At 37.5% G+C, this 12,500-nt stretch overlaps 2 protein-coding genes across 3 annotated transcripts in view; one reads left to right on the top strand and one right to left on the bottom strand.

Annotated features, from left to right (window-relative positions):
• Positions 1-12,500, bottom strand: part of LOC144968826 (uncharacterized) — a 240,103-nt gene that overhangs the window by 44,882 nt on the left and 182,721 nt on the right. The window lies entirely within an intron of this gene.
• Positions 1-12,500, top strand: part of LOC144968827 (organic cation transporter protein-like) — a 40,072-nt gene that overhangs the window by 3,102 nt on the left and 24,470 nt on the right. Inside the window, exons 3-5 of the mRNA XM_078907548.1 lie at positions 6,204-6,426; positions 8,016-8,119; positions 8,689-8,843. Of these exons, the coding sequence (XP_078763674.1) occupies positions 6,204-6,426; positions 8,016-8,119; positions 8,689-8,843 (482 nt within the window). The remainder of the gene's footprint in view (positions 1-6,203; positions 6,427-8,015; positions 8,120-8,688; positions 8,844-12,500) is intronic.

Below are 12,500 nucleotides of genomic sequence, written 5' to 3'. Positions count from 1 at the left end.
GTTGTACCAGTAAGGTCGCGGGTTCAAACCTCCATCGCCACCGCGAAATTTTTATTCTCTATTGTCTTCCAGCCCTTTCCTACTCACTTCAATTCTTGTTATATTTGAAACCCATCGTCTCTACACGGTATTTTACTGGAGTGAATTCGGTGCTGGGAATTGAAATAATTGCCACAAATACGGAACTTGAGGTTAATTTATATGCTTTATGCTGGAGAATAAATGTGATTTCTTACATTGCAATAAATTTTATGGTTCCTATTTCTTATCATTTTCATTCTAACTTCACTTTAAAGGCCATTTTCATCCAGACATGATGCCGTTTTGAGAGAATGGGTCACATCGGTATGTGCGATCAGCGGCATTTATCTCGTTTTACGTCAAGATGACAAAGACAATGAATATTTAATGAAAAGTAAACATGATCGAATTGACGTCCATTGCTTTTTTAAAACAATAACAAGTTAACTGCCGTACTCTGGAAAAACTCGTATGAAAAATTTTGACCAGATAACTCGTCCTTCAAATATCGATCGATTTCGCGAAGTCCCTGGTTTGTGACTGTTTACCAAGATGAGGGTCATTTAAATTGATTGATATTTGAAGGACGAGTTTTCTGGCCAAATTTTTAAATACACGTTTTTCCAGAGTACGGCAGTTAAGTGATTATAGTCCACAGCTCTGTGGCCTCGTGATATGAAACTCAAGTCTCTAGCCTATAGATAGTTCGAAGATGACGTCACTCAGGCCTTTGTTATTGTTTTTTGCCATCCACGTTTATGAGTACTTCTCACTAAACTGTATTGACCGGACTATAAACGTTCATGGTTACACAGAGTTTGTGTGTTGGTCCGTTATACTTCCGGATGGCAATGTTGTGAACTCCTTGGCCAAGCGCATTCTATCTATAGGTTCCTGGTTCTACACCCGCTGCGGGGCGCGCAAAATTGGGCCCTTTGAGCAGCTTCTAATAGTGCTCACACTATTATGTTATGACGATTGTCAAATCAGCAAATTCTATACCGTACTCGTGCATCGTCGGAAACCCGCCCGGAAGCTTCGTCACAACACACCGTTCAATTAGATGCTCTGCGGTTTCGGGCTCGTTACCACAACGGGTACATGTTGGACAGGTGAAAAGTCCCCACTGATTAAGCGATTTTGCCGTTAGGCAGGTTGCCGACCGAAGCCGATTCGCTACCATCCAGTGTCTCCTCTTGCTGGTGGAGAAACCTGGCAACTTCTCCCCCAGTTTCGAGGAGTTTATGTCCCTGACCCCTCGGGGAATTAAATTCGTCCAAACCGACTTCCTTCTCGTATATGCGGCCCTTCGAGAAGGCTCTTTGCTCGCATTCTTTCAAAGTACTCAGGTGTAAAATGAGTATATTGACTGTAACAGCGTTGTCGCTGCCAAAAAAAATCTAACAAAACATAACAAAACAAAACAAAAACAAAACAAGACAAACAGCAACCCCCCCCCCCCCAATAAAAACACACAAAAAACAAAAAAACCTCGCAGGCGTCATGGCTCGTCTTACTTGGTAAGAGTGACTTGGGACCTCTTGAATATTGCCTTGAAAACATTTCGTGGATATTGCTCTAAATAGAAACTAGTGAGTTGGGTAGGTGGGGGGGGGGGGTATTGGAGTTTTAAAAGATTTATTCAGCTTAATAAAAGCAAACTGCAAATTAATCGAACCAAATTCCATTAGGGTATTGCCTTAAAATTCAATTATCATTATCTGATTCACTCCGGCACAATACCGGATTGAGGAGGTTAGCTAGTCATGTCTTTGACCCTTCTTCTCGATACGGTATTATGTCGGGTTGAATTGGGCCACTAAAAATGACGGCAGAATTAAATTTATAGGAAACACTAGCTTTTGAGTTGTTGCAATGTGAGAAATTTGTATCCATTTTCTAAAATGACGAATCGAAATTAGCCTCAAGTTTCATGTTTTTGTCAATAAATTGAAGTTTTAGCAGCTGTGTCACCCTGACATAATACCGTTTTAAAACGGTGGGTCACATTTGGTATCTAACACTTGTTGCAATGACGATGGTTTGTTGGAACCAGCCTGAACTGCCATTCAATCTGGATATATCACGTTTTTCAACACCGACACAAGCTGCTCGTATTTACGACACGCCCACGAGTCTTATTATTACTTTTTTTTTCTTTTCTTTAATCATTTTAAAGTACACGTCGGGAGTGGCGTTGTTGATTGTGGCTGTTTTTCTTCATCATATCTCATAAGGTAAAATACGACGTGCATGTTCTATTATAAGGGCCATTCATGAAACCTGAGAGAGATGCCAATACTTTAAATGAGAGAGAGAGAGAGAGAGAGAGAGAGAGAGAGAGAGAGAGACGGTGGAGGGAACGAACACAGACGAGGGAAATAGATAAATTATTCTCTCTCTCTCTCCCTCTCTCTCTCTCTCTTTCTCTCTCTCTATCTCTCTATCTATCTCTCTCTCTCTTTCTCTCTCTCTCTATCTCTCTATCTATCTCTCTCACCCTCTCTCTCTCTTTCTCTCTCTCTCTATCTCTCTCTCTCTCTCTCTCTCTCTCTCTCTCTCTCTCTCTCTCCCTCTCTGAACTTCTGACAATGACAATCCGAAAGCTTTCGTCCGCGACCTCTTTCCTCATTTAATTTTTGTCAATCACTTCAGTTTTCCGAGCACCGTCGATTTTTCTTTTTGGGAAAGAACCGTAACTCATTCTGCTCACTTGACGGCGTTGCACAATGGCTGGTGCCCATAATATTATCTTGTTATCTTTTTTCAACATAACTTTAAAGAGATTCTTTAAAAAGATGAATAAAGGACATTTTCTCTATTATTATCTGTTTATTTTTGGTCAATGCTATGGTACTCGGCTTGCGATCTGTAGATTACAGGTTCGAAGCCCTCTTTACATAGCGCAAGGGTGAATCTTTAAAAAAGGAGCATACAAATTGACGTTTCAAATTATTGTGCACATATTCACAGGTCTGATAACCCGATTAAATTAAGGGCTTGTTTTTATATTGTTGTAATGAAGAATACTTTTCGCCAGTTTCCATTAGAACAATGAGCCCATAACAGTATGAGTTATCTGACCTGAAAATAAGTAAACGTCGATTCAAATGTATATCATATTATAGAATACACCCTAGTCGATTCAAAATGCCAATGTTATGTCAGGTTTTTAAGACTGAATATTGCCAAAACCACGCATGTAAAAATATACAGAAAAGAAGAATATACTTTTTGAGGCCAAGAATATAGGATGATATCATGGTAGTAATATTACTAGGACTACATTCTAGCATAAGCCTTAGAAGTGCTCATTATACAGACTTTGTAACAAAATGTACAGATGAAGAAATCTGACATCTCTTGCATTATTATAACCGAACAATTGCTGTTGTGAAGTGATTTTAGAAGGGAAATATCATAATAAATAAGAGCAGCGAACATTGCATCGAGCCTAGCTCGGCGCATAGTTGAGTCCTTGAAAAAGCACTTTACTTACATTCTCTCACCGTACTCAGGTGTTAAATGAGTATCTGGCCGTTAACAGCGTTGTCTCTGTCGGGGAAAAAATGTAATATCGCCTAATAGGCGTAATGTCTCATTCTACATGTTACGTGCTGCTGTTGGTCAAATGCCCTTTGTAAAGCGCTTTGAGCACATTTAGTGGATATTGCTCTATATAAAATCTCTAGTTTTTTTTTGTTTTTTTTTAAATATCTCCTGACCTTACCCCTCGCATTTCCCGTGGTTGATAACTTACTTCATTTAATGCATTTTTTGCTGAAAAAAAAAACAAACAAACTTGGAAACAAAGTCAAAAGTAAAACGCATATCAGTTTTAAACTCCACTTAAGATTGACTAACCACTAGATTGATTTTAATCTTAGCAATTGCATAACCAATGAAATTACAATCATGCGCAATTGCTTTGTCTGATAACGATGAGCGGAAACCTGCATTAGGTTGATAAGATCGCAGTACTGGTTTTTACTGCCTCAGACAGGTTTGATTTGTAAAGTATAAATGTCCTTGTGAAAGACAATGATCAGACACTCGTATCAGTAAATGACTAGATAAAACGTGACTGTAGAAAAAAAGAGAAAAGCAATAAATTAGTTGATAAAACTGTCAACTATATTTTCAAATATTCTTGCAGAGGGACTCAAATTTTCATAATTACGCAATGACATTGTATTGTGCAGGTCACGAAAATCGTGCTTAGATAAACTGGTCAACAGAAAATAAATAAGGTGCAACGTCAGAGTCGTGGTCTATTAAAAGATAGAATTAAAATAATTACATTTTAAGACTGATCTATTACCTTATCTTGGGAATAACCTCTTGAACATAATAAAAGAAGAAATAGAAATGTGAATTCTCCTTGCTATAATAAACGCAGCCTTTTTTTAGAATGCCCAAGGCGCATATTATAATATTCATATTTGTTGACAAACAATCCATCTTAATTTTATCATCCACCGCCCCATTGTGGTATTCTGAATCATTTCTGGATGAAGCAGATTTCGAAAAATTAAACTGAAAATGATCAAAGCTTCTTAGTTTCGATCAAGATACTTGATATATCGAGGAAAATTAATGTGATTTATTAAATCCGAATTCTTTTGAATTGTTTAAATCATGATAACTTCGACATTGAATTTTATTTTCTGTGCCGGGCTTTACCTTAACCTTTGTGAACTGATAGCTTGACTTTTCCCAAAAATGAATTAACAAATGATACGTCATAATACAAAGCGACAATTAGACAGAGAGAGTGAGAAGTGAATTGTCTTAACTGGTGCTCAATATTGATATTGATTACGACTCACTTCTCACTTTCCTTTTTTTTTTTTTTTTGTAGTCGTTGCCGAGTTTGACGCAATTTTTGGTCCTTGTCAGACTATGCGATAATGAAAGATATCGCGGGGTACAAAAGGACAAAACATGCAGACTCTTTTTACGAAGAAGAAAAGAAGATTAGATATTCAGGACATGTTAACGGACATACACTTTTATCAAATCATTAATTTTTTAAAAGTGCTGGGAATATTTATGAAGGGCCACCAAAGAAGACTGGCTTGAGTGGCTGCTCATATTCGATTGGCCAGCAACAAAAAGATGGCGTTCCATATTCTTGAACCTCTGAACCAGAGAAGCAACAAATCATCACGTTTTGAAATTGAAAAAAGGAGCAGGAAAACCTTGAACTCTTGGATTTAACAATAAGATCAACTGAAACACAATGTACTCAAAGTTTGACTGTGGAGATAAGGGCATTTGCTTTTGGCAGAAATGACAATAAAACCGTGCCTCATTTTTTCTAGGCGTGCTCGCATTATGCTATAGATAGAAATGGATGTTGGGCTCGATATACAGATAACAATACAAAACTGTATGGCAAATGTCAATGACATTCGGAGGACCGTGGAATTCGTTACCAGCATAGGAATCCAGCTTTGGTGTACTTTGGTGGAATGCAAGAGGAAAAAGAAATATCAAGGTCAACGCGAATCAGACCGCAGCCCAATTTTTCGCGTACGTACATTTATATTTGGAATGTTTGGTACGTGTAATCTTTAGTTGAAGCACTTTGATAAAATGCAATCTTGGGTGACAGTAGCAATTGCATGTCAAATAAACTATCAAGCCTCTTGATTCGGGTGTTGAGTGATTGCCAATTGATAACCAATGTCTGTTCAGGTACTGATAAAGTCAGTAAAGCTGTGGCGGACCCTTTTAGGAGAATTTGACCTCGATTTAGGAGAGATTCCGGACCAAAAGCAAAGTCTCAAGATATACATTTAATGAATATGCGACTATGTGATGGACAAAATGATGATTTGAAAACATGATAAATAATATCGTTTTAACTCTAGAGCTAGTTTAATATAAGGCAAAATAGATGAATAAATATGAAAAATTTTACAGAGCATTTCGATTGAATAATTATGTCCATTGCGTCACACAATTCTTTGTATATCCCCCTGGAAGACCATGCTATGGAACTCAATTACCATTTCGTATTTTACAGGACGTTTTTCTTTTGCGTCTTTCTAATCTTACAATATCTTTTTTGCACATAACTAGATAATAGTTTACACCTGAGTCAAGTGCATACACAGAATCCATTTGCCTATTGACTAGATAGTTGATATTCCAATAAAAGAAATTATTCATTTCAGATGTGCTATTCCTGGATTGCCCAACGACACATACAAATCCCAAGGCTCATGGCACAATGACGTCATCAAAGAATGGGTACCTTGGAACAAAAACGAAAACAAATACTCCTCATGTAAACTGTATGATGGAAACAATGCAACGAATATAATTCAAAACAGGACGCGAGAATGTTCAGCTTATGTCTATGACAATAGTACCTTTGAGACAACTTTCGTCTCCCATGTGAGTTTTAAGTATAGTCATTCGTATTATGGTTCCAACTTTGGTGTGTGTGTATGGGGCGGGGGGGGGGGGGAACAAGATGGGGGTCATTTAATATATTGATATTGCTTTTCGAAGGACGATATTTTTGGCCAAAATCTTTGAAGCGTCTTATACCAGAGTGCTGCTGTGTAGTTTAATACATCTGACCTGGTTTTAATTAATATATCTCACTGAAGTGCGACAATTTTAAGTTTCATATTTACTATTATTGTGACTTTAAGTCTGTGACACATCGCATAAACCTGATAGGCCACATTTTCCTGAAAAATGAATCATTGTGAAAGTATATTACTCAAGGGTTATATCTCTTTCCTATTATTTTTTCAAGATTGGATAATTTGTAGAAAAAAAATATTTGGCATTCTATCTGAAGACACCGGATACACAATCATTGTTTTCCAGCTCCTTTATGTTTGATTCTCTAATCTGCAATGCAGTGCGCGTTATCAGGTTTATGCATGAGGCTGCAGAAGTAATATTTAGACCTCTGGTTCACCCCCAGCAAATTACTAGATTGAGATGACGGGACACATTTTATGCTCTAAAATGAAGATGATAACTTAGAAATTAGGCCTCCCTCTGTTAATTGGAGACTGCGAAGCGATTTTTGTGCAGTGGCAATGCTGTAATTCGAAGTCGAAGTCCCTTTGTTTGAATCTCCAGACTCTTTGATAAGACCCTTTTCACATTATTATTTTCATACTCTATCGAAGATTACTATGACACCATGAGAATTCTCCTGGACTCAAATCGGAAAGAATATTTGCAAAATTGAGTAAAAAGGTCGCATTTGTTACCGAAAGCAGTGAAAGCAACAATTACTATCTATTTACTTCACGATTGTCAAGCCTGTTTTTAATAAGGCGATTTACATTTCTTATACTCTCGCGTGACAATTGCATCGACCAAGAAAAGTTATCATTGTTCTATTTCTTTATATAATTAATTTTTAAAAAATATTTGTGACTTTCTTGACAATGTAATAATCAGAGCGTTAATATAACATCGCAGGCAAAAACATTTGCACATAATTGTCTTGAGCAAATTAGTGTTTCTCAGTGTCATCCAAAGTTTCTGTAAACTAAAAATTATGGCTCGTGGGAGAAAATCTAAGAGCTCCTTGTCATCAAATCAACAAGCCTTTTACCTTGTTACGATAGTCAATAGTTCTTTCTTTATCTTTCCAACTGTTTGGTCTGGCATTTTGCTATAAAAGAGTTGCAGCTTTGAAATATCCTGTCAAGCATTTATTCCACAGCAATGACTTCTTAATTTAACTCTCTCCTTACCAGCTATTTTCAGAATTTTACCCCAAAACTTCATACTCCCCCAACACAAAAATAGATTTTTCAAACAGATTAGCAACGAGTATATTCTATATTTTGTTCAGAGAAATGAGCTCTGAAACACAATGTCAAGTTGTTATGGCTATAACTATAACAAAATTAAATCAGACTAAGAAAATTGTTGGCTGCATCGTAACGAATGTGACGATTTTCCTATGTGTGGTAAGGAGAGGGTTAATAAGATGTGTCTTGAATTGACAGGCTAATATCGTGTGTGAGGAGAAGAGCCTGACGACGTACGCTACCATGATATTTATGACAGGAATGTTAGTTGGCTCCATCATCCTTGGTCCTCTTGCCGACATGTAAGTCCATTATTTGTGTTTTGTGAGAGAGAGAGAGAGAGAGAGAGAGAGAGAGAGAGAGAAGGAGAGAGAGAGAGAGATAGATAGATAGAGAGAGAGAGAGAGAGAGATAGGGAGATTAGATATTTATTTATGTATTGCTTTGTATTGTTGGTAAAATACTCACTAGTTCTGCCCGAAAGATCGATCATATTAACTCGCAACACTGTGAAATCTTAAACGTTTATAGTCTGATTGGGACAATTAATCACCCAGTAGCAGAGTGACGTCAACTTAATGTACTCTATATCGGGTGAACAAAAAAAAAAAGGTCTGAGCTTTAACACGTAATGATTCTTAGTTTATTAAATCAACCACATTTGAACAGGCGTGCATCAAAGTGTCGTTTTCACGTTTCAAATTTAACTTTTTGAATTCAGTTAGATTTCGGTTTGAAATAATGGAACCTGGATCCATTAAGAGCAACTTGCAAATTGAATTCTGCTCTACATAACGATTTTTTAAAAATGCTATTTTGTTGGGTTTTTTTTTTACCTTTGAATTGATAACTTAATATTGTTTTGTTTCAGAATAGGACGTAAGAAAGTACTTCTTATGTCAGTGACATGTACCTTTGGCGTCACCATAGGCATTTCATTCGTCAACTCGTATGGTGCCTTTGTTCTTCTCCGATTCTTCACAGCATTTTTCTGTATAGGACAGTTTCTCACAGCTTTTGTTATTGGTAAGTACAGGCGTAAATAGAAATATAGGCGGTCCCGATATCTCATTGGTTGAATTGTCTGCTCACAATCATCATCAATCGTGGCTTGTACTCTTGAGCACGTTGCCGGTCAACTGTCTCCACGAATCACGATCCTCTGAGGTGCGCATGAAATCTGCGTTGCTTTTTAAATCACTTTTGGCCATTCTAGGTTGTTTTTTTAGATATGTTATTCTTTGTCTTTCTCTAGCTCTCTTCCCTTCGATCATCCCAGATGTTACCAACTTTTCTATTCCGTCTCTTCTCCACAGTCTCATAAACCGTAACTGCCTATTTTTGATGGTATCGATAAACATTCCATTCGTACAGCCTAACTTGTCTGTCCATGATAGCCTCAACATTCTTCTATACATCCACATCACAAATGCCTCTAACCTCCTAGTACATTCTTAGTCAAGCGTTCACGTTTCACAACCGTATAAAAGGCTACTTATAACATATTATGTTTCCACTACTTTCATTCTGGTCTTCAACTTTAGGTTGTTGTTTGACACAACTGGTCGCATTTTATGGAACACGTTCTTTTATTTTATACCATGAATTTAGTATTTTACCATCTGGGAGAAGGTTTTGTCAGATTAAATGTAGAACTAACAAGTATAAATCAACGTTCGTTCCATCAGCAATAAAAATGTTGAATATTTCATATGGTAATGCAAAACCACGGATTGATGCGTTGACTGATTGACTGATTAATTTATTTAATGTTAGATTAAGTGACCAATTGATAATGATGATAATATTTGGTGTTGAATTGCCAAAAATGTAACGAATTGAAAATGAAATGAATATGTTTATGTTGTGTATATCGCACGCGTGAAAGGAAGAGAGGAAGAGAGGGAGAGAGAGAGAGAGAGAGAGAGAGAGAGAGAGAGAGAGAATAAGTAGGAGTGAAGTATCTGTTCAATGTTATAGTTATCATATAACGTTATAACAAGTGTAACTAAATGACAAATTGCCATATTTATGGACAATAAAGATCTATTATTATTATTATTATTATTATTATTATTATTATTATTATTATTATTATTATTATTATTATTATTATTATTATTATTATTTTGCCATTGCTATTCTTTGTTTTATATCCTCTATGTCACGCGTGTCACGGGTAATGAACGTGTCTAAATATTTAAATTTCTTTAAAGTTTGATGGACTCTCCTTTGCTTGACAAGTAGAAGGTCGTGTTGTGATCATTCTTTGAGACTAGCATGCATTCGGTTTTTTAACATTTTAACCAGAAGACATCTACAGGAACATTACCTATAACTCTCAACAACGACCTAAAAAGACTAAACGATACACATCAGACGCACACATACACACACACACACATATATACACACACACACACACACACACACACAATTGGAATCACTGGGGATGATAGTTCAGAATAGACACCTAGATAACCACGCCTCTTGGACGCATAGATATATGTGGGAGTAGACTTGATGCATAGATATGTGTGGGAGTAGACTTGATGCATAGATATGTGTGGGAGTAGACTTGATGCATAGATATATGTGGGAGTAGACTTGATGCATAGATATATGTGGGAGTAAACTTGATGTATAGATATGTGTGGGAGTAGACTTGATGCATAGATATATGTGGGAGTAGACTTGATGCATAGATATGTGTGGGAGTAGACTTGATGCATAGGTATGTGTGGGACTAGACGATGCATAGATATGTGTGGGAGTAGACTTGATGCATAGGTATGTGTGGGACTAGACTTGATGCATAGATATGTGTGGGAGTAGACGATGCATAGATATGTGTGGGAGTAGACTTGATGCATAGATATGTGTGGGAGAAGACGTGATGCATAGATATGTGTGGGAGTAGACTTGATGCATAGATATGTGTGGGAGTAGACTTGATGCATAGGTATGTATGGGAGTAGACGATGCATAGATATGTGTGGGAGTAGATTTGTGGGACTAGACTTGATGTATAGATATGTGTGGGAGTAGACTTGATGCATAGGTATGTTGGGACTAGACTTGATGCATAGATATGTGTGGGAGTAGACGATGCATAGATATGTGTGGGAGTAGACTTGATGCATAGGTATGTGTGGGACTAGACTTGATGCATAGATATGTGTGGGAGTAGACTTGATGCATAGGTATGTGTGGGACTAGACTTGATGCATAGATATGTGTGGGAGTAGACGATGCATAGATATGTGTGGGAGTAGACTTGATGCATAGATATGTGTGGGAGAAGACGTGATGCATAGATATGTGTGGGAGTAGACTTGATGCATAGATATGTGTGGGAGTAGACTTGATGCATAGGTATGTGTGAGAGTAGACGATGCATAGATATGTGTGGGAGTAGACTTGATGCATAGATATGTGCGGGAGTAGACGATGCATAGATATGTGTGGGAGTAGACTTGATGCATAGGTATGTGTGGGAGTAGACGATGCATAGATATGTGTGGGAGTAGACTTGATGCATAGATATCTGTGGGGGTAGACTTGATGCATAGATATTTGTGGGGGGGGGGGTAGAATTGATGCATCTATATTTGTGGGAGTAGACGATGCATAGATATTTGTGAGGGGTAGACTTGATGCATAGATATGTGTGGGGGTAAACTTGATGCATATATATGTGTGGGAGTAGACGATGCATAGATATTTGTGAGGGGTAGACTTGATGCATAGATATGTGTGGGGCTAGACTTGATGCATAGATATGTGTGGGAGTAGACTTGATGCATAGATATTTGTGGGGGTAGACTTGATGCATAGATATGTGTGGGAGTAGACTTGATGCATAGATATGTGTTGGAGTAAACTTGATGCATAGATATGTGTGGGAATAGACTTGATGCATAGATATGTGTGGGGGTAGACGTGATGCATAGATATATGTGGGAGTAGACTTGATGCATAGATATGTGTGGGAGTAGACTTGATGCATAGATATGTGTGGGAGTAGACTTGGTGCATAGATATGTGTGGGAGTAGACGATGCATAGATATGTGTGGGAGTAGACTTGATGCATAGATATGTGTGGGAGTAGACTTGATGCATAGATATGTGTGGGAGTAGACTTGATGCATAGATATGTGTGGGAGTAGACTTGGTGCATAGATATGTGTGGGAGTAGACGATGCATAGATATGTGTGGGAGTAGACTTGATGCATAGATATGTGTGGGAGTAGACTTGATGCATAGATATGTGTGGGAGTAGACGTTGCATAGATATGTGTGGGGGTAGACGTGATGCATAGATATGTGTGGGGGTAGACGATGCATAGATATGTGTGGGAGTAAACTTGATGCGTAGAATTCTTGGATAGCTAATTGGTTGTTTGGATAATGAGCAGTGTAATTTTAAGAGAAGCATAATTTTCAAAAAATGCTAGGGGTGCAACGAAGGTAAAAGTAAACTTTCGCGATCAAGAACATAAAACATACAGATACAATGAATGTCAAACGGTGGACTGTCCCCTGTAATGAATTCAAAACAAATATAAAAATGACTGGAAATATTTCTGCTTTTAAAAGGTTTTAAAATGTCTACATAGTAAGGTACGTGTGTGTTCGTGTGTTATGCATTTGAGTAGTGAGGAAAGAATGAAAGAGAGAG

This window comes from Berghia stephanieae, chromosome 3 (genome assembly GCF_034508935.2).
Source record: "Berghia stephanieae isolate SIO BIC M18660-M18661 chromosome 3, UCSD_Bste_1.3, whole genome shotgun sequence".
Classification (NCBI taxonomy): Eukaryota; Metazoa; Mollusca; class Gastropoda; order Nudibranchia; family Aeolidiidae; genus Berghia; species Berghia stephanieae.
This window is presented reverse-complemented; position numbering and strand designations above follow the sequence as displayed.